The sequence below is a fragment of a genome, unplaced genomic scaffold (genome assembly GCF_019419815.1).
Source record: "Pyrus x bretschneideri cultivar Hongxiangsu unplaced genomic scaffold, Pyrus_bretschneideri_v1 Contig64, whole genome shotgun sequence".
Lineage (NCBI taxonomy): Eukaryota > Viridiplantae > Streptophyta > Magnoliopsida > Rosales > Rosaceae > Pyrus > Pyrus x bretschneideri.
Window position 1 is genome coordinate 2,252,005 of NW_025999803.1, and position 23,443 is coordinate 2,275,447.

At 37.3% G+C, this 23,443-nt stretch overlaps 2 protein-coding genes across 7 annotated transcripts; one reads left to right on the forward strand and one right to left on the reverse strand.

The window, feature by feature from the left end:
- Positions 1-5,349: 5,349 nt before the first annotated feature.
- LOC103937999 lies at positions 5,350-8,393 on the forward strand. The gene is made up of 3 exons (XM_048573189.1): positions 5,350-5,500; positions 5,692-5,758; positions 6,766-8,393. Exon 3 carries the CDS (start codon positions 6,789-6,791, stop codon positions 8,391-8,393), a length of 1,605 nt encoding a protein of 534 aa, XP_048429146.1. The 5' UTR covers positions 5,350-5,500; positions 5,692-5,758; positions 6,766-6,788.
- A 1,986-nt stretch (positions 8,394-10,379) lies between these two features.
- Positions 10,380-15,770, reverse strand: LOC103937998 (probable receptor-like protein kinase At1g49730). Of its 6 annotated transcripts, none has more exons than XM_048573209.1 (9): positions 15,539-15,770; positions 13,738-14,307; positions 12,890-13,015; positions 12,362-12,623; positions 12,232-12,284; positions 11,795-11,862; positions 11,621-11,710; positions 11,284-11,368; positions 10,380-11,201 (listed from the first exon to the last, which is right to left on the reverse strand). In XM_048573209.1, the coding sequence occupies exons 1-9, from the start codon at positions 15,615-15,617 to the stop codon at positions 10,657-10,659; spliced, it is 1,878 nt and encodes a 625-aa protein (XP_048429166.1). In that variant the 5' UTR covers positions 15,618-15,770; the 3' UTR covers positions 10,380-10,656. The 6 variants fall into 6 exon arrangements, with proteins under 6 accessions (XP_048429166.1, XP_048429164.1, XP_018500676.2 ...); XM_048573207.1 differs by having other exon boundaries at positions 12,731-13,015; XM_018645160.2 differs by having other exon boundaries at positions 12,731-13,015; positions 13,738-14,292; positions 15,539-15,769.
- Between the last annotated feature and the right edge of the window lie 7,673 nt (positions 15,771-23,443).

Consider the following 23,443-nt stretch of genomic DNA (forward strand, 5'->3'; position numbering starts at 1 on the left):
CATGCCGAAGGAGTTCTATGTTGCTGCCATTGAGAGGGTTCTGAAGTCCTAACCTTTTTTTTTCAATTCGTGCCAACGAAGTTAACAACAATAAACAGAGTAGTTGATTTTTTCCGACATGTTATTTGTAAGGACTCCTATCACTTTAGTGCGTATTCAAATGACACTATACAGGTTGTACACATATATCTTAGACATATGCCTAATTCATTACCAGCATAGGTGTTAGTTACCATCATCTCATCATTTCGTGCACCTTTCTTCTATCTTTTGAGTTTTTAGCCCGTCTTTTTTTGGTTGAGGCATTCGTTGAAATAGTTCTGTAACAAAACGTGTCGTTGATTGTTCATCCATTGGCTTATTGGCTTGAAAAATGTTTGATGATTGCAATGCAGAGTTAGTTAATGATTCATTGGAAACCAATAAGAAAAGGTTGGTTGTTGATCTTCAAATTGGTGTTTTCTCCTTCTCTGTGGCATTGTTGTGTATTTGTTTTGTGCATGTTTGGAGCAAATGCACTTTTAGATTTCATCACATGAAACCATCAGAAAAGCTTACCTAGATAAGATGAACACTACTTTGCTAAGGGATCTTGATGTGATAAATAATAGCACTCAAATTAAACCCTCTTTTTGACAATTGTAGTATAGATATAAGTAGGGATCGTTCTAGGCCGAGGATTAGGAGGGATTGCTAATCTAATGAAAATTGACTCAAAGATGTAAAAATATGCTTCAAAACACTTAAACAAACTCCAAAGACTCTTAACTAAACTTGTATGACTCAAAACAAACTTAAAAGACTCAAAACAACTCAAAACAATAAAAAAGACTCAATTTAGACTCTAGGACTTAACTTGGACGAAAATACAATTGTTTTTGACTCAAAAGACTCAAAAACACATTTTTGGACAGATTTGAAACAAGTAAATAAAGGGGATTTGGTTTTGGATGAATTTAAGAGAAAAACAAGTAATTAAAAGACTTAAAACAGATTTTGATGAATTTGGGAAAAACTATGGATGATTAGATAGCTAAGGGATACTTCTCCACACATGATACATTCAAACATAAATTGATTTCCAGTTGCTTTTCCGATAAACCATGAACCTCAACACCTCAGATTAACCGTGACATCACTAATTAACCCTCAGATTTTCCTTAAGTTATTGGATTGGATGACATCATACGACAACCCAAAGTATTCTTCAAAAGTTCCCTACATGACATCATAATAGAGATACAATCAAAGATCATTACGTTCAATGAAAATCATAAGTATTGACAAAGCACTTGTAACTATGACATCATGATACTCATGCTAGGAATTTACTTAACATGATTGTGAAAACAACCTTAACTACTTGTGAATATAAGTTTGTAATGATTATGTGAAACTCTCTTATATTCTAGCACCAAATTCAAGCATGCAAATTAAGTAGGCCTCCCTAATCAACATACAAGAATAAGTTATCCATCAAACGGTTAAGTAAATTGCATTCACAATTTATGAAATCATAACTGGACTTAATCAATTAATATCATAAACATAATCATGGTTTCAAAGCATCCCCTAGCTAAAACGAGTTTAGTCTCTCATGTTCACAACAAAACAATGGAAAATTGAATTAAACATTGAAAACAAAAGATAGATTACACCTAAAAACGCTTCAACATCCAACTTGAATGCATAAACATCAAAGGCTTCTTCTTCTTCTCTTCTTCCTTGCAAAGTTCCGGCACAAGAGTCTAAGGTGATTTGTGGATGATTTTCTGGGTTGTGAATGGATTTAGGATGGTAGGGTGGTGCGGAAAAGGTTGGGGATGGTGTGTGGATGGTTGAGTGAAGGTATGGAATTGGATGAAGGGTGGAAGGATTGTTGGAAGGCTGCGACAAAGAAGGTTTGTTTCTGTGAATGAAGGTAGATTATGTGTGAGAGTGATTAGGGTTGAATGAAAGGTGCGGCCTTGGTATTTATTTGGGAGCAAGAATCCCTAGAGTTTATTACATAGTTTAGGAAAGGATTTAGACCCCAAATCCATCAGGAAAAGGAGTCATAAAGTCAGAAATTAAAAGGGAAAGGGATGGAACTTGCGGCCAAGGATAGGAAAAAGGGAATGTGATTTTAATTCTGAATTTAGGCAAGGATTTTTGGAATAGAAAAGGTATGTGAGGTGTGGCTGAGACTGAGGTGAAAAGGGAATGTGTTTTAATGACTTAGAGTAGGAAACAAGGACCTCCCTTGCACAGCAAGGAAGGGAAAGTCAATGGGGTGCACGGCAAGGCTTGTTATGTTGCAAGGAGAGTTTGGTTTATGTCCTAGAATGAATAGAAGTCTTTAATGTTGCTGAAACAGGGGGTCTTTAAGGATTAGGAAAGGTTAAACCAAAATAGGAAACCTTGGCTTAACTTTCCTACTTCAAGTAGGAAACCTTCTTTGACTAGGATTCCTCTTTTGATTAGGAGTCCTCTTGTGATTAGGAGTCCTAACACCTTTAGGTCTTCAATTTCGTCCATTCCTTTTGCTCCAAGCATATGCTATCCATTCCAAGTCCAATTTTGCTCCAAAATGCACCTTTTTGCTTCCTTAGCCATGTGAACCTAAAAACACACGAAAATAGCTTAAACTACTAAAATAACTATGAACTAACAACATAAATGCACGAAAACAAGCTAACTAAGTCGCCTAAATATGCTCCTATCAAATCTTTTGATATAGGTGCCTCAGTTTTGAATTTACTGTTACATATTGCCCTGATGCTTGAGTTCAACTTTTTAAACTCAAAAACACTTTTTGAGTTTTAGGCTTTGAATTTTTATTTGGTAAGACTCTTTTTAAAAACTAGATTCAAAACTAACTTAAAAACATAGACTATTTCTTAAAAACACCAAAAATGAGTTTTTAGAGTTTTTGGTCCTTTTAGTGCTCTCTTTCTTACACATCTTTTCCTGCTCTCTCTCTCTCTCTCTCTCTCTCTCTCTTTATCTCTCTCTCTCTCTCTCTCTCTCTCTCCTAACCTCTTCTTCTTCTCTCCTAACCCTCTCTTGCTTCTCTCCCCACGTCCTCACCCTATCGCATCTCTCTCACCTCACCTTTTGTCTTATCTCTCTCATCACCTCATTCTTCCCTCGGTCCTCACCTTCTCAATGTATTTTTTTGCTCTCTCCCTTGTCACCATCTCTTTCTTCTCTCTCCTCACCTCCTCACCCTCGCCCTCTCCCTATCTTTTTCTCTCCTCGCCATTTAATTCCTCTATTATGTCTTTTCCAATCATCTCTTCTTCAATTTATGCTTAAGGTAGTTTGAACTCAAACTAAGAAAACTTATTTTAAAAAATTTAACCAAATAGATTTTTGAATTTTTAGACTTAAAAAAATATTGTTTTTAAGTGCTGTTCTTTGGAAATTATTTTAGGAATAATTAAAGTTTTTTAGTAGAATACCAAACATGCCCTTAAGATAACGAACCCTAAAAGATTACTCATAGCCATAAAAGTTCGGTTCTTTCTCGCCACTTGTCATACTAGGGTAAGAACATTTCCCATGATTACTTAAGTAAATTAGCATGCAACAAGTGCCTATGGTATTTGAGACATTCTTGTTTTTGAAGGGTGGGCCTTAATCGATTCCACTGTCAAGAGTTATCCCGAAGATTGCTTGTCGGTTTCATAACGTGGAGTTTAAACATATTTTTCGTGAAGCGAATTTCGTTGGTGATGTTCTTGCTAAGATTGGTCAGAGATCCTTAAATTCTCAAGTTTGGATGTTTTCTCTTCTTTTTTATAATACTCGATCAACTTGGTTTGGGATAGTGGCGGTGGTAATTGTGTTTGTAATTTATCTTTCTTATTAAAAAAAAAAAAGCATGCTTCAAATTATGTATAGGATAATTAAAAATGAACTGCTAAAAAACTTCCTAGTATAAGAATGTCCCATGATATGACATCCTATTTGCCAAGGAATGAAATTATATATGCCGCCAATGAAACACGCGCATAAAAAGTGAACACTCTTTCTCTCCCTGTGAGAGACCTTCCCTCGGCTTGAGAGCACTGTTTTAAAAGTTCTCATCTCGACAATAGGAGGTTGGACATCGCCCCAATTAGTCTATAGGTATTTGGAAATAAAGAAAGTGCGCCTAGACCCACTTAGGTGTCCGCTTATACCTGCTTAGGTTGCAACTCTCACTTAGACAAAAATTGATAATATTCATTTTGCACTTTATTTTGTCAATAAAATGTAAGAGACTTGTTGAATACTTGAATGAACACTTATTATATGCTTGTTTTCCATATTTTTAATATGGTTTAATACTGTATAATCTATATGTCATTTTATTTAACAATTTATGTATTCCAATAAAACTATGTACATGTTTTTTAAGTATAACTTTATTTATAAAATATATCATAAATTTACTTATACCCACCTAGTCTGCCTAGGCACCAGCCTGTCGCCCAACTAAATTTTAGCGTCTTTTAGAATCTTGATTGAGGGTATTTCCCTCATTGTGTGAGGGTTTTCTATCCTGATCAAATTCTGTGACATTGACTCTAGCTTTGGCTGGAGTTAGTGGCCGATCCCCCCTTTCTTTCTTTATCTCATCCTTTCTCGTTTTCTGCTGCTTTTTCTCCTGCTCACCATTTTGATTTGTCCTTCTCTTCTTACCTCATTGGAGTCCGTCCTCCTCGTTCATCTAAGTTGCAATCCTCAATCATACTTTCCATGGAGATGGTGCGTAGAGTTTCGATGCTTCAACCAGCTCGGGTGTTCCCAACACCACCACCTTCTCTCTATTGTTTGTTGTTTCTGGTAATGTTGCTCATGGTTTTCCATGGGCTTCTTTTTCTTGATAGCCAACTGATTTCATTCATTTGCTAGTTATCTTTACTTTGTGGCTATGCTCGCAAAGTTGTTTGGGTTGGATGATGACTTTGGAGAGGCGATGTTCGGTTGTGGGTGTGGGTTTGTGTATGTTAAGATGCACTGTTTCGACAGAGGTGGTAGCAGCAAATTTTTCGATTTTTCTCTTTTTTTCTCTTCTGTTTTTGGGCCTCAATTGTTTGGTTGGGCTCTTATTGGTTTGTTTGGTTGACCTGTTTTTTGCTCGTTTATGTTTTTCTATTTTTGGGCTTTTAATTTGTAAACCGTATCTTTGTAGCTAGTAATAAATTTTCATTGAATTTGAAAAATTAAATAAAAATTCATTGAAAAAAAAAGCGCACGCATTTTTCAGATGTTAAAAAGAATCTTGCAAGTGCTGGATGTCGGTTTCAAAATACGCGTGAAGTTTTATCAGAAAATGAAAAAGCTCTGACCCTCCTCAACACTCTTTCCCTCTCTCTCTCTCTCTCTCTCTGTATAATCTTGTATTCTCTCTCTAGACTTTCAGCAGTAAACCCCGCAAAAAATCACAATTCTCTCCCTCTCTCTCTCTCTGTGGGCATCGACTTCAAAGCCCAAATCTACAGTTTTTATTTGCTCGAAATTCAGAGAGTAGGTACGATTTTTCAGTCCTCCTAATCGAATTCATATAAATTCTCATCGGTTTCCTTATAAATTCTCAGTTTCTCACATAAATCCCCAATTCCCCATTAACCAGCATCCTTCCTTCTTCCCACTTTTGCTCTCTATCTATCCAATTTTCTGCTTTTTCGGCTCCAATTTGCGTGGGTTCTGATTCAATTTCAGATTTCTTTTTGGTATTTAGGATCTAAGTTTATTGGGCCTTGACGAGCAGCGGCGGGCAAAGTATGAGGTACCCTTTTCTTCCTTCTGTATTTCTTATGTTTAATTTCTAATTTTTATTCCATGCATGGTGTTAAATTTCTGTGATGATTTGATCGGATTGGGAGATTTTACGTTGATTTCTGGCACTAAAAGTTTACGAATCTCAACTGTTACAATCGCACTTGGCTGAAAATGAGATTTTAGACGTCAATCGAGTACCATGATTACTTTTGGTCTTTGTTAAAAGAAGCGCAAACGAAAGTTTAGAGAGTTAGAGATAGAAAATAAGGAAGGGTAACCAAAGCCGAGCGATTCAAAGTGTTATTACCCGTTGAGCTTGGAGGTCGACAAGATTTAGTGAGGGGTGGGGGTGCGGGGTGAGGAGGCTTCCTCCACCCTCTTTGTTCGTTTTCATAAGAAGATCGACAGACATGGCTCACTTGTACTTGATGCCTAGGTTTCATTTAACCATCTTCTATTAATATTTATTTCTTATCCACTTAAACGAAGATTTTAGTTTTAAGTCCAGTATTACCTAACTGTTAATTATTATATTTGACTAACAAGGAAGATTCGTTAAACAAGAAACAACAGCAATATAAGAATAATGAGAAATGAACAATTTGATGTACATTTAGTCAAATTCTATTAAGTATGTCAGTGGGGATAATGTACCCTTCATTCGCTTTAATTGGTACGCTTTTGGTTTAATTTGCATTTTTACAAGAGAAAGACTAATGCTGCTTGTTTTGGGTTCCACTTCGGTACACCAGTGTGGTTTATTTTGGAAGAGGCCTTCACCCTGTGATTATTCGCCTTTGAAATTATGCTTATTAAGACACTGGAGGCCGTAGTTGTCTGTATCTAATTCTGTATAACTCCACTCGCAACTTTTCAGTAACTAGTAGAAAAATTATGCTCAAGTATTAAAATTCTACATACTTTGGGATGCAGGTTTTGCTTTTGTTTAATCTTGCTGTTAATAATTCTTTTGAGGACCATTCTTATTCTGTTTTCTTCTCTTTGCGTAAGCAGGATTCTATGAGTTTTGAACTGTGATGGCTTTCCCATATACATCAACATCAATAGTGCCTTCAGAACTGTCAGAGCAAAGAGGAGCAAATATATCAGATTCAAACACAAACATGTTTCAAGCTCCAACAAACCAGCCCAGCCGAGGCTCCTTTGATGGTCCTGTGGCTATCTTTTGGGATATTGAGAACTGCCCTGTCCCTAGTGATGTCCGTCCAGAAGATGTAGCTGGTAATATCAGAATGGCTTTACAGGTGCATCCCATAATTAAAGGAGCAGTTATGACGTTTTCTGCTTATGGGGACTTTAATGGCTTCCCTAGACGACTCCGTGAGGGATGCCAGAGAACTGGTGTTAGACTAATTGATGTTCCAAATGGAAGAAAGGATGCTGCTGACAAAGCTATCCTGGTTGATATGTTCCTGTTTGCCCTTGACAATCCTCCACCTTCTTCCATCATGCTCATCTCCGGGGATGTTGATTTTGCTCCAGCACTTCATATACTTGGGCAACGTGGATATATTGTTATCCTGGTAATTCCATCTGGAGTTGGTGTTTCATCTGCTCTCAGCAATGCTGGTAAGTTCGTGTGGGACTGGCCTAGTGTGGCTCGTGGAGATGGCTTTGTACCTGCTACTAAAGTTTTAATGCATCCTCGTGGGGGTCACACTGATATTTCTGGGTATCTTATGGGTTGCCATATCAATGATAATGTGGATATCCAAAATGAAGAAGAAGCTATCTTGTATCAGGGAATATCACAAAGCTATTACAACTCGAGAGATTTTTCAATAGTCTCACAATCACTGTCTGAATTCAACAGTAGTTCCATAATGGTGCCTTGCTGTCCTACTGCTTCAAGGTCACACAGTCTCCCATCTGGTCTCAATGAAGTTTCTGCTGGGCCTACAACATCTGGTGATCAAAATGAATCTACTTGGTGGGTCCAGCCAGGGGACCTAAATGGTCTGAAGGGACAGCTTGTAAGACTGCTTGAGCTATCGGGAGGTTGCATGCCTCTAATGAAAGTTCCAACCGAGTATCAGAAAGTTTTTGGAAGGCCTCTTTATGTATCAGAGTATGGTGCATTCAAGCTCGTAAATCTGTTCAAGAAGCTGGGTGACACAATGGCTGTAGAGGGAAAAGGGAACAAGAGATTTGTCTACCTCCGGAACTGTAAAACGGGCACGAGTGCACCACCTTTGGTTTTGTTAAAGAGGGATAACAAGAAAGGGAAGGGGACTCAAGAAGAGTGCATGGATATTACTACAGGCAATGGCTCATCAGATGAGTTCTCAGAGGAGGAAAGAGTTGTTGTAGAAGAATACGATGAGACGAGCCAAGGAAAGACCAATGTGAGAACAGTAGGTGAATGTGGAATTGATGATCCTAGTCTGGAGAATTTCAAATATGAGCTGCAAGAGATTCTTGTCAGCTACTCTTGTCGGATTTTCTTGGGTTGTTTTGAGGAGGTCTACCAGCAGAGGTATAAAAAGACGCTGGACTATCAGAAGTTTGGAGTTAATCAGCTAGAGCAACTGTTCGAGAAGGTGACAGATGTGGTGGTGTTGCTTGAAGAGCCAGTTGGCAAGAGGAAGTTCCTGGCTGCAAGTGGTGGCTATAAAAATTAAGGTGGTTCGGTTGATGTTTCTAGTAATTTTCTGATGCTTTTTAGGTACGCACACTGCAGCCCAGCGTCTCTCCCTCTCCTTTTTGAATATTTACGTTTTTTTAGTTACAAATTTCATAAAGGGGAAAAACAAAATCACCGATGAGGCTGGGAAGCACCTTTTATTTTTTGTTGTGTTAAACGTGTCCTGTATGGATGGGAAGCTAATATCGAAATTTCCATGCACAATTCACGCCCGGTCATTTGCAACTGACGATAAACTGCTAATGGGAGATGGTAATGTAAATTTACTTGTATTTTGCTTTTGTGCTTGATTATACTGAAACTGAAATTACCTTGACCTACATAATGTGGAAGTATTCTCAACTCATCAATAAATGTTTTATGTTAAAGAATGCTGCTTATTTTTTTCGTTCCTTGGTTGATAAGTAATCATATTATGAGAATGGTACTGATTCCTTGTAAGTTAACATGTTGTTTCGAACTACTTATGGGTCCAACTCGGTTTAGTCTTGTTTCTCAGTTCACCAGCTTTGATGCACACCCCTAGTTTCGTCGTCTACTAAACCCTTGCACACCTCTTTCCATATGGCATGGCCAAGACTATAATTAAGGTTGGTTTACTTGACTAAAGATAGTTGGCTTATTAGAAGAACGGGTGAACTTAGTGATTTCCACCGTAGAGATATTCCAGTACCTTCAATCGTTGTCGCTGGGAGAATCATTTCCAGCAAACATGGGACTTTCAAAACTTGTGCATCTTCTCAAGCTTAGTTTTGCCGGGAAGTCAAGTTAGAGAATCTACCTGATCCACTGCACTTCCGGCCAAACCTCGTCAAGCTAAGTGTCCATTATTTCAATCTCAATTGACAAACTCAGTATGTTGCCAAACTTGAAGCTTTTGTTGGGATCCGAATTGTACGCAGACAAGAAACCTGTTTGCCTCTCCTCATTAGGGTTTCCTGAACTGGAAGTCCTATAATTCAAATGGATAAAGTTGGAGGAATTGATTGTTGTATGGACTATGGAGGGGAATCTCAGAGAACGACTTTCCTGGGTTGCTTGTGTTGCCGGAGTTATCAATTTTGCGGAGGATATTTCCGTGTTGTTTCTGGTTTGCTATTCTTCTAATTTTGGGCTACATTTTTTATTTGCTTGGATTGAAGATTTGAAATGTGATTGTGCTTTGTTGCTTGTATTGTTGTTGTTTAAACTTGGCCCTCTTTTTCCTGATAAAAAGTTGTTCTAGCGCTTTTTCCCTAATGGTAATGAGACTCCTCTTTATACTAGATTGATGAAGTTTTATTGTTCACACATGAAAGTTTAAAATTAATATTCAACTTGTCATTCTAGAGATTCGAGTTTAAAACTTCTCATTTACAAGTAAAAATTGACGGAGTTGAGCTACTGCGACACGATGTGCTGCGTAATCGTTCAATCTTCGCATCGTGGGAAAGTTTGAACGCGAATGAACATACTATATCTGATTACTCTATCCGCTTTGTCATCACCAATTAACTTGAATCAATGTGGAACCATATATACACACACGCGCCCTTTAAGGGAAGAGATTCTTATTTTTGAAAAAAAAATGGAGATTAGTTGCGAAACTTACTCCACATCGAACTTCAACGATCCAAACCGTTTATTTTGTATGTCTCGTATCATAAATCATCTTTACAAAAATTTAATTCAATCCAAAACCGTTTGCATATTTAATTATCACAATGAAATGTCAATGTTTCTTAGAGAACAAAATGTTAGTCAATTTCTTTGCACTTAATTAGATGCCTCAAATATTATCGATTTGTCTAATATTTTGCAAGGATGATCTATGAGATGCAACTTAAAAAATAAACTGTTCAGATTGTTAAAGTTCGATGTGGTGTGAGCCTAACAACTAATCCCCATTTTTATAAATTAAAAATGGGATCCCTTCCGTTAAACGTTTCTATATACACAAGAAAACAAAAAACGTTTCTTGTACGTAGGAAAATGGTCCATACCAAATTAATGTTGTTCCAAAATTGTCCAAGTCTTTAACAACAGTACAGGCAAAAGGATATATATTCATATGCTTCCCCAAAACTTCTAACTAGCAAAAGACATAAGCTTGCAACAATACTGCCCTCACAATTTGCTTTGGCCTTTTGGTCCATACTGGTAAACACCTTGAAGCTGTTTGATGAGTTTTTCAAAACGATGAGCTGAAGAAATACTGAACGTACCTCAATCCGTGGAACAGTCTCGAATCAATGAAGTCTTCAAACGGAGAGAATATTCGGAGGGGATTGTGGCGAGCCATTTTCAAGCAAGAAGCTTCTACTACAATAAGACCTGGATGTACTCGAAGAAGAAGCGAGATACCTCCCATCCCCGCTATGAAAAATCATGTCAGTCCTATGCATCTTCCCTTTACTAGTCCTTCCTCTTCCTTCCGTCTCTTCGTACTCTTCATCTTCCACGGCTGCTAGGAACCCACTATGCATTGGGTCCGAACTCTCGTACAAAAGCCTAAGCACCTGTTTGATTGAAGGCCTATCGCGGCCTTCTTTCTGGGTGCACCATCTCACGATAGACACAATCGTTTGGAGCTGATCCAAATCAAATGAATCTTGTATACTGGGATCCACCAGATCAGGTAAGCTTAATTCAGATTCCATGTACTTTTGTGACCATTCTACCAAATTCCTGTTGTCTTGTATTGCTCGCCTTGCGGTTACTAGCTCCAACAGTAACACACCGTAGCTGTATACATCACTTTTCTCCGTCAGCTCTTGGGTAACCACATACTCCGGATCCATATAACCTGAAGCCATCCATTCAACATAGGTGTTTAGCCAAAAGAAACTATACCTTCATATGTCAGTCTATCAATATGATTCTCTAACCTGGAGTTCCCCGAATATCCGTATTTACTGGTTCAAAGCAAATAGAACCATCTTTTGAAGCCTGTGCAAGGCCAAAATCTGCAACCTGGAAAGAAAAGTAGAGGGATTTCTTTCAAGAGTTTAAAAGAGTTCTTGGCATGCATTCCCTACCACGGAAGGAATATCATAAAACTTATAAAAGCAATCTTCCTCCTTGAATGCATTCGATTTAAAGAGGAATAAAAAGTTTAGTCACATATGAGAGGCGTTAACGTCTTTCTTCGTTAAGTTGTTTTGAGAACGAAGAGATTCCGATCGAGTATTAAAAGCTACATCTGCATCCAGCCATATATTCTACCTTGGCAACAAAATTATCATCCAGTAAGATATTGCTGGACTTAATATCTCTATGGCAAAGAGGAGGATCACAATAGAAATGGAGATACTCCTGCATGGAAGAACAAATTAGAAGCAAATCAATTTCATGAACAACACAAGCCAGTAAAAAGATGACTATAAGCCTGCTGTTTACCAGAGCGTTAGCCACATCAATGGCAATTTGGATTCTAGTCCGCCAACTTAGAGGAGTCCAATTCGGAGCTGCATAAAGATTAGAATTAACATAATCAGAATACGTGGCCTTAAAAGAATATGGCTTTTGAAACAAAATAAGAGAATGACTTTATGCTGTCCTCCACAGCTTTTGAAATCCTGAATATACCAAAGGTAAAAATCACCATAGTAAAGTGGGATTCCACCAAAATTCAGAAACTTGTGTTGTTAGATAAAGTCATAACTCTGCATGAGCGCAAGTGTGTGTGACAGTGCAACAGAGAGGGAGAGAGACAACAGGATGAAAGAATTGATTTCAAACGTGATGAAAAACACCATAAAGTCATCCCCTTCCATAATCCAGTTTTAGAACACTACTCTCAGCAGACGGGAATTCAAGAGATGGGAGTAACATACAGTGAAGATGGTCCTTCAAGCTACCATTTTCCATGTATTCATACATGAGAAACCTGCCATGGAACATGTAAAGCATTTGGGCAGGTATATAAGGGCCACAAACTTACAGAAACATACATAAATTAACTACCTGTCACGCTTCTCGCTGCAAAAGCCCCTCAGAGCAACAAGATGACGATGATGCAATCTGGCTAGAAGCACTATCTCCCTGCAGAACTCATGTTCTCCCTGCTCTGACACTTTGTTCATTCGCTTAACTGCTATCACTAAACCATCACTAAAGTGAGCTTTGTACACAGTTCCAAATCCCCCTTGTCCAATAATTGTGTTGAAGTTTTCAGTCGCCTTCTTTATCTCCTTGTAGCTGAATTTCCGAAACATAGATGGAGGACCTGCACTTAAATACCATCTCAGATGGGACCCGCAACAAAATGTTTTATTCATGAATACAAGTCATCAAGAAAACAAATTACGAGAAAAATAAGAGAGATAATTATACCTTCCTGAAATTTCCTCATAGGACGAGGCGAGTGAAAGGATTTTGACGATTTTTTATCTATACTCTCAGAATCCAGTAACTCTCTGTTTTTCTTACGAATGAGAACTATCAAGACTAAAAGCATCATTACAGCGACAGCTGTTACTGCAATGCCAATACCTGGAACCAATGTAAGGTGGTAGGAATGATGTGTTTCATTTTGGGGTGGACCCAACAAGTGTTGGCTTGGGCTAGCAGCCACAAAAGGACTTGGAGAAGCCTTCGGGGTGGAGGATGGCGATGGCTCTGAAACTAGAAACACAATTTCAACATAGAGAAAAAAAATTTACCTCTTTGGATCAAGAAAATATATGGACCACAAACCCCATTTATAAAGATTACACAAACATGAATAGTTGAACCCAGATCTTCTGCTTTTAAAATTACTTATTCGTAGGAAAAATAGTATATTGTACATTATACAGGTCTATGTGATTGATAAAAACAAATAATGATCACTACTCACAATATGTTTCAGGAAAAATGACATAATGTTAACTATCCTCATACCAAGCTTGCCCTCAAGGCATTTCAAAATACATTAAAGCTGTTCCCAACAACCAACCTTTCCACCGAAAAAAAGGTAAATAAAACATCAATGACAGTGGCAATAGTTGAAGTACTCATATGATTTGATGAGGCCTTCTATTACCTCACCAAACCTGGATCCAAAAACTAGTTCACTATTCTAGTTTACCAAATATACAATATACCCTTGTTTGTTCGTACTAATAGCATAAAATTATTTAGTTAACACATGAAGCATGACATTGATTGCAAGAAAAATAAAAAATAAAAAATTAGAACATGGTATTTGAAAAAATAGAATTGTTTTTAAGAAAATACTAAAGACTAAACAAAACGGTATCACAGAGTTTTATAATACAGTTGAAATCTAGCACATGGTATTTGTCACATTCTGTTTCAGTATAAATCAAAATATCCTCCACAGCCAGAACTGTCCGTACCTGGTAGGATGTTGTTGAGCCCCTTAATTTGAAAGAAACAGCTTGCCATGTCAATAGCTGAAGGATCATCAACTTGGCTTGCCAATGCAGCAAAAGTTGCATCACGGCAGGTACTCAAAGTTATATTATCTTCTGTTCCTAATAGACGATGAAGAAATACGATGCCAGAATTTAAACACTTCTTGCATTTAGTTTCCTCTGAAAGTGGTACTTTGCAATTTGCCATGACATCAATGAACTTTGGAGACTGCAGCATTTGTGTGACAGTTGTTCGACCCTTACACTCATAATTTACTGGAATTTTTGTCCCAAACCCACAGAAAGCTGTTGCATTTCTGGGAACTCCATACAGTACTAAGGTTTGTGATATGGAATGGAGGCATATGTCAGATAAATTTGAAGGAACGCCCAAGTTGCTTGTCACATTTGCATAGTGAGCAATAGAAACTGCAATGAAAGCATTTATATAGCGGCAACACTTTCCTCTGTCTTCTTTATTAGAGCACAAAGAGGCTGCCTGAGTAACGTTTGATCCACTCAAATTTAAGGGGCATTCTGCAAAAGTATATACTATGGTCTTATTTCATTTAAAATTCATCACAACAAGGGACATCAGACTGTTTGACCAGAACTGATACGTACTGATAATCTCTACACTGGATTGAAACTGTCTGTAATGGGCAAACATATAATAGCCTTGGAAAGGATATGCACAATTATAACAGAAACTCCAAGAATTAACAAACAATGCATCTGTTGGTGATGTCCAATGTATTAACAGAGTATTTTAGACCCTCCGTGCAGGGTCCGGGACTTCTCAGTGTTGGATCTCAAAACGTATGTTGTTTTATGTATCTTAACCCCGTTATTATTCTTAAGACAACAAGTAGCTCCCAATTAAGATAAGAACTAAGCACATTAGTCACTGTCCGAAATGATTATCACTCAGCAGTACTCTGTCCCTGAATGAAGATGCATTTTCTTGGAGTAACCTAAAAAGTTCATTGAACTGCTAGTGTGATAAAGAACATAGACCAAGACAGATTTCAAATCTATTATAGTTGACTTGTACAAGTATCGCATTTACCCGATGCTCTATTGTGCACACCATATTGGCAAAGGATGCAGCACCAATGCAAGCACATGTGACTCTTCACAACGTCAACAATTGTTTTCTATATAGCTTTTATGAAGGACAAGAGTATAAGATAAATGCAAGGCCTGCTCCAATCTATTCAAATTATACCATTATACCAACAAATTTATTACATTACACCCAAAAAAGGCTATAATTTGCAACGAGAAGATAAAAAATTTACACTGAAAATGTTGGATTTCACCTGAACACACAGATTGTTAAAACTACAAAAACCCAGTAGCCAAATTGAGCTCAAAATTGTAAAACACATGCCAATAACATGTATTGATAACATATAGTAACCCCATTAAAAATCACAGCAAACAATTTGTTTTCCTTCTTTAAGAAGGGAAATAAAAGGTAAACACTGAAGTCGCGGGCGTCTTAAAATTAAAAATTCAACAAAAAGAAGTTAAAAACTTGAATTTTCAAAAGGACCCATCTCCAGAATTAATACATAATAACCTACAATAGGGTCGCTGAAAGTGAAAGTGCCCAAAACATGAATTACAATTAGAACAAAAAAAATGAAGAAAATAATATTTAAATAAACAAACATAAATGCAAGCGCTTCAGTCACACAGTACAGAACAAAACTAAGCAAAACCAGAGGTTCATAAAAAAAAAAAAAATTAAAAAAAAAAACCCAGAAATTGTACTGACCTGCCATTATTTGAGGGAGGAGCTGCATTCCCAGAAATGCAAGAAAACCCAGAAGAAATCCAGGTCCGTACGCAGCCATGGTCGAAGCCAAGAGGGAAACTTCCTCTCACTCACCCACCTCACTCACCCACCAGAGAGAGAGGGAACTCCAAAGTGGGGTAGAAGAAGAAATAAGTGGGGTTTGTGTAGAGAACCAGCGCCTATGTGCGCTGCTAAGTTCTTAACACATTTGTCCGTGAGAATGTGTGTTCGACATGTGAGAGAGAGGGTTTTGACTGTGCAGTTGACTAGAGCGGACCCACCACTCTCCCAAGAGATCAAGATTACTTACTTCAGGTGAATTTTTAGAGATTTCAGTGTGAATTAGGATTCTCTCTACTCTTTTTCACATCCTCTTTCATCATTTCCTTTTATATTCTCTATTTTATTTTTCTTTTTCTATAAAAATTAATATAAGATGTTGACGTGACTTAATTGTGACCGTTCTAATAGGAGGAGAATGAAGATAAGAAAAAAAAAGAAGGAAGAGAATCCTACTCCTTTCAGTGTGGCTTCAGTGATACATTAATACTTATGTTTTAGCCGTTAAATTTGAGTTCACAGCTGTTTAATCTTGTATTTACAATCTCAATTGTTCTCGTTTCACAAGTACTATTCAATAAAATTGAAAGGTTTCATTTATATTTTAATTTGGAAAGGGATCCCCTCCGAATCCATTCCTCCTAATCCACCAAGTTCAGGGATATGGGCTGTTAAAATTTGATCAAATGGTGAAAGTTATTATAACTTTTAAAGTGGGCTCCAGTTTGTAACTGTTGGATCAAATTTTAACGGTTCAGATCCCTGGACTTGATGAATTAGAAGGAAAGGATCCGAAGATGATCCCTTTCCTTTTTATGTATTGCGCATTATTAAAATGGAGTTGTGGGTGGGGCCCAAATTTTTCCACTGTAATATGAGGGGTCGAAATTTTTTATAATGTGATAACAACACAGCTTAATACACCAATTGCATAATATAATTGGTTGAAATTTTGTTTTAAAATTTTCAATCAATTATATTATTATACTTGATGTACTGGATTGTGTTTCCGGTACAATGAAAAATCTCTCGTGGAGTCTTTGAGTTCATTGTCTTCTAGGAACTCCAGAATCCCAGTTGCGTTTTTATTTTTGTATTTCTTAATTGTTAATGCGTGTCCCAAATTTTTGACGTAAATTTTTTTTGAGTTTGCAAAATAAAGAAAATGCACATTGCTCTTAAAATAAGTTGGACAAATTTATCATATACTTTTTATTTCTCAACTTTAAATGGAAGTAGTTGTTTATGAAGAAAAAAGCAAACTCAAAGGGGTAAATATCTTCTTTCTTCTAATCTTTTTCATTACTCGCACAGAAATGAAAAAAATTATAAAATAAAACTGATGGAAAGTGGTTCATATTGCTGCTTTTTCTTTTTCTTTTCTTTTTCTTTTGGTGCAAATTCAAGCACGTATGCAATGCTACATTATAAAAAATAAAAACAAAACAAAACATTGTGGCTGGTAGAATTAAATAATTCGAGCTCGCAAAAGATTCAAACATGCGAGATTTTTTTAAGAAAGGAAATGATTGGTACATTAAATTAAGTGAGAGATTTAGATTGAGATGCAGAATATCAAACACATTGTTTTAGCTAACTTGACTAAACACATGTTTGCCTAATATATAAAAAGTGGTATAAAAGATATTGTATCACAAATCAAAATTCTCGGTTGTGCATATTGTATCGCAAAACTATTTGGGGATACTAAACCTCGAATTAGTTTCAATCTATGGTAATTTCTTTGTAGTGGCCAGTTAAAGTTATCAGATATAGGAGAGACTACCTACTTCAAGTTCAAGGTAAGCTTACACATTCCCTTCCTTTAATGTGCAATTCTCGTCCTTTAAATAGAGCGACTTCTCGTTATTCTGCACGTCATCTGTCAATTGGCAACGGTTGCATCTGTCCAGTAACTGTCCCATAGGCGGCCCAATCGCTCATCCATCCACGAATACCGCCCTACGAATACTATCCTCTAGCTTCTGTTATGAGTGAATTTCTATGGCCTATTTTATCTAAAAAGAAGCCTTGTGGAAACGTCTGTAATGGGGAGCGGTCCATTAACATTGCTTAATTGGCCTTAGCGTTTCGCACTAAGTAAGCAAGCTACCTTATTTATGTGCTCTAGTCGAACAAGCTAGCACAAAGTTAGTTGATGTTTATATCTCAACTTATGAATTATCCATATTATACAACAGATTCTTGGATTCTTCCTTGCAGAATCCGTCAACGAGGAAGGTGGAGAGATTTTTTTTTTTTTTATATTTAATGTTAAATAAAAAATTAATAAAAAAATCAACTTTTTATTCCAATTGGTGAAGGAGTGAGCCTCGCTCTTGCCACATCATCATTTAATAGCCAAATTGACAGAAAATTTAATGGAGGTCTAACATTGCAACGAATTCATAAGTTGAGGTATGACATTGCAATGTTTAAAACATGAGATATGAGATTGTGGTTCGACCCATAGTTGAGGTAGTTTTGTGTAATTTACCCAAAGTTTAAGTATAAAAGAACAAGTCCTTTAAAGGAAAGGGATCCCCATTTTAAGAAAAAAAAGAGGGTAAAGTACAAAACACTACCTCAACTACTGGTGTCACGACACTTTCATACCTCATCTTTTTAAAATGACAATGTCATACCTCATCGTATGAATTTGTGCCAATGTCAAACCTCCGTCAGTTTTTCTATTAATTTTTCTGTTAAGTGCTGACGTGACTAGATACTGGGGCCACTCATTAATCCAATTGGATTAAAGTATAATTAAATATATTTTTTAATAATTAAAAATTAAAAAATTAACAAAATATTTTTTTATATATATAATTGTGGATCCACCCTCTCTCTCCTCTCTCTCGCTTCTCTCCTCTCTCTCTAGACACCTACCTGCATCCCCAAAACCTTCCCACGCATTCCCCCCAACCGTCATCCCCTTCACCCTTTCTTCCCCCCCCCCCCCGTTCCCATCTTCTCTGCGCAACCTCTCCCTAAAAAAACTCTCCCATCTAGAGCCCCTTGGGCTCTCCGTATCCCACCTCTGCTTCGCCACTCTCCCGCCCCACCGCCCCTCCCTTTCAATCACCTGCCTCGCCGTCAACCACAACCTTTTCTACACCGCATCGGGCCACGAGAAATGCCTCTGGATCTCCGATGCGTCAAGCCTGAAGATTTGGCAAGACTCGGATCTCCGTTTCGTCGAGTCGATCAAGGCGCATAAGGACGCTGTGAATGCGTTGGCAGTGTCAAACGAAGGGACGTTGTACACCGGGTTGACGGATTGTCGGATTTGGGTGTGGTCCAAATCGTTCGGGGAAGACGGAGAAGACGGGAGCGGGGTGGGATCTGGGTTGGGTTGTTCTAGTTTTGAGTTTGGAGCGAGGTGGGATCTGGGTTGGGTGGTTCTGGTTTTGAGTTTAGGGAAGAAAGGGTGAGGGGGATGAAGGTTGGGGGGAGGACGGGTGGGAAGGGTTTGAGGGATGCAGGTAGGTGTCCAGAGAGAGAGAGAGAAAGAGAAGAGAGAGGCGAGAGAGAGAGGGTGGTGGAGGGAGGTTAGGGGGGACGGGTGGGAAGGGGTTTTGGGGATGTTGAGAAGAGAGAGATGGGGGAGAGAGAGGAGAGAGAGATTTAATATATAATTTTTTTTTGTAAATTTTTAAATTTTAATTATTAAAATATATATTTATTTATATTTTAATCCAATTGGATTAGTGAGTGGTTCTCGTATCTAGTCATGTCAGCACTTAACAAAAAAACTGACGGAGGTATGACATTGACACAAATTCGTAAGATTAGGTATGACATTGTCATTTTAAAAAGATAAGGTATGAAAGTGTCGTGACACCAATAGTTGAGGTAGTTTTTTGTACTTTACCCAAAAGAAAAATAGGGAATAGTTATGGGACAAACTCTACAACAAACTTCAACAATCCGAATCGTCTATTTTGTAAGTCTGGATTCATAGATCACACTTTGCAAAAATTCAGTTCAATTCGAAACCATTTGTCTATTTAATTGTCACGGTAAAATTTCAATGTTTTCTTAGAACAAAGTTTTTGTCAATTTCTTTGAATTCAATTAGGTGCCTTAAATATTTTCGATTTGGCTAATATTTTGCAAGGATAATCTATGAGGTGCAACTTAAAAAATAGACGATTGCTCCACAACTAATGCCCATTTTTTTATAAAAATGGGAATCCCTTCCCTTAAAGGCCTCCATAAAAGAAATTGTATCGCAAACCCATCCACCGCTTGAGTTTCAAGTCTTTACTACAAGATTCCTCATAGTGAAAGATGAATAACTTTGACAACCAATGCCTTTTTTTTCGATTGCGCATATTGCTTTTGGAATCTTTTAGTGCTTAAAAGGTTTTCTATCTTTGGAGTTTTCGCTAATTAGATTCTTGAGAAAACATAGATCAAAATTCAATGAACTCTTTATATTAACGTGACTGCTAGTACATAGTTAGTCGATGTTTATTCCTCAAATTATTGCTTCTTTATGTTTTTTGAAAGTATAATATCACCAAAAGGATACTAAAAACTTTTGAATCCTCCATCCCTTCACATTTCATGGAAATTATCCCAGTGTCGACGTGTTCGTTCAATCTTCTCATCCTAGTAACCTGACGGCTTGCGAGGGAGATTTCTAATCCCTTCCATTAGGCGAAGGTTCACGTGAGACCCACAAAAACATTGTTGGAGCATGGTGATGAATTATGATGATGCTGTATGTGTTGTCATGCCACAAAAACATGTCAAATGATCATGTAAATAAATTGTATAATGTTTAGCAAAAACAAAAGGAAATGTTATAAATAGGTAAAAGTTAGAGAAATAACCTTTGCTAAAGACCGGAGGGAAGCGGGTGCAAAATATCATACTATAACTTTAGTAGCCATAACACAAAGGATGACAGATAAAGAGAAGGAGGGAGATATACTAATATTATTTATTTGATTCTTTCTTTCGCAATGTGTGTTTTGGTAACACATGGATCACTCTACTCCCATGAGAATATCCAAAAATGATATGATGGCTACTTTTGACAATATTACATAACAACAAATATATCACTATCATTTTCACCTTTTTCCAAATGCATGTGGGATGTGGGCATACACCATACAGTTTTACAACACTCCCACTTAGATGTCCACATATCACATAAGTTGTCTCGTTAAAACCTTGCTTGGAAAAACTGAGTGGGAAAAAAACCATAGCGAAGGAAAAAGAGTACAACTTTACCTGGATGGTTGATATAGTGTTATGTAAGCTTCTGAAGCTCATGTGCATTGAAAAACTTTGGAGATATGTGTTTAGTCTTATCGCCCTTGATGAATCATTCCTTCATTTGGGCAACACATGCTGCATTATCTTCATGGATGACAATTGAAGTATCTATCTTTAAAGTTAGACCACATGAATTCCGAATATGATGGATCATTGATCTTAACCAAGTACATTCACGACTTGCTTCATGTAAAGCAAGTATTTCTGAGTGATTGGAAGATGCCATGAGATTGCTGTATCTCTATTAGTGAACACATATCTAGTTTGTGAGCGGGCTTTATGCAGATCAGAGAGGAAACCAGCATTTGCATATCTAGCAAGGATCTGGTCATTTGTGGATTTCTCTGAGTAGAAGAGACCTATATCTGTTGTCCCACGAAGGTATCGCAAAACATCTTTGATTCATTTCCAATGACGAATTGTTGGAGCAGAGCTATACATTGCTAACAGGTTAATTGAAAAAGCTATATCTGGTCGAGTACACTGTGCTATATACAATAAAGCACCCATTACACTCAGATATGGTACTTTTGGACCAATGACCATTTCATCATCTTCTTTTGGATGAAATGGATCTTTCTTAATGTCCAAAGAACGAACGACCATTGGCGTGCTAAGTGGATAAGCCTTGTCCATTCCAAATCGTTTCAGGATTTTTTCAATATAAGTTGATTGGTAGACCAAAATTTCACTAGCACAATGCTTGAACTGCAGGTCGAGACAATATTTTGTTTTCCCAAGATCTTTCATTTCAAATTCGCTTTTTAGATATTCAGCAGTTTTATTGAACTCTTCATGAGTTCCAACTAGGTTCTTATCATCGACATATACTGCCACTATAGCAAATCCAAAATTGGATTTCTTAATGAACACACAAGGGCAAATGACATTATTGATATATTATTCTTTGATCAAATACTCACCGAAACAATTATACTACATTTGTCTAGATTGTTTCAGTCTATACAATGATCGCCTTAATTTGATTGAGAGCATACCTCGTGGTTTGTTAGTCGTTTCAGGCAACTTAAGTCCTTCTAGGACTTATATATATATATATATATATATATATATATATGTCAGTATCTAATTCTCCATATAGATACGTGGTGATGACATCCATAGGTCGCATGTCAATTTTTTCTGAAACCACTAAACTTATTAAGTAACGGAATGTAATTGCGTCCACTACAGGAGAGTATGTCTCCTCATAATCAATTCTAGGTCTTTGTGAAAAATCTTGTGCAACGAGTCGTGCTTTATATCTTGTAATATCGTTTTTCTCATTGCGCTTTCTTATGAATACCCATTTGTAATCCACAGGATTTACATTAGGCGGGGTTTGGACTATCGATCCAAAAACACGTCGCCTTTCCAAGGAATTTAATTTTGCCTAGATTGCATCTTTCCATTTAGGCCAATCTTGTCTCTGTTTGCATTCATCAACAGAGCAGGGCTTAATATCATTACTTAATATGATTTCACTGGTTACTGAGAATGCGAGAACATGTTGTCAATGATTATTTCATTTCGATCCCACAATTCGTTAGTACATGCATAATTTATGGAGATTTCTTTGCTTTCATGCACTTTTATCTCTTTAGGGACATGTGTCTCATCAAGGACATTTTCTTTTTCAGAATCATGAATTAGGGATTTATCATTCATCTTCTTTTCTTGAATGATTTCATTTGGCTTCAGTTGTGCCCTCGTCTTTCTCTTTCGAGAGGTTGAATCTCTTGAACTTGGGGGTCTACCATGCTTCAGGCGTGCACTAGATGATTCATTCGCTGCCACTTTATTTTGTCCAACAGGGACATTAATTCTTACATGTGCATTTGCAGCTGGTATATGTGACTTTGTCACTTTTGAAGCATCATTAAATGTATTTGACATTTGATTAGCAATACGTTGAAGGTGAACAATCATTTTCACATTGAGTGCTTCATGGATCAAAATGAGATAAGGTGGGAACAGTCCATGTTAGCTTTTGCCGTTCTTTTGGAGCGGTCTTTTCTCTCATAATGACAAGAAGATTGTCTCATCAAAATGACAATCCACAAAACAAGCTATAAATATATCACCAGTCAAGGGTTCCAAATATCTAATGATAGATGGTGAATCAAAACCTACATAAATTCCCATTATGCACTGAGGTCCCATTTTAGTGTGTTGTGGCGGTGCAATAGGCACATAAATAGCACAACCAAAAACTCGTAAATGTGAAATGTTTGGTTGATGCCAAAACACGAGTTGTACTGAGAAGTATTGGTGGTTGGTTATAGGTTTTAGTCGAACCAATGATGCATCATGTAAGATGACATGTCCCCATGCAGAAATTGGCAATTTTGTTTTCATGAGCAGAGTGCGAGCTATTAACTGAAGCCGCTTGATCAATGCTTCTGCTAAACCATTTTAAGTATGGGCATGAGGAACAAGGTGTTCAACATTGATGCGAGAATTATACGCACACAAATTAACCCTCTTGTTGTCAAATTGTAGTAAGGATGCAAGTAGGGATCGTTCTAGACC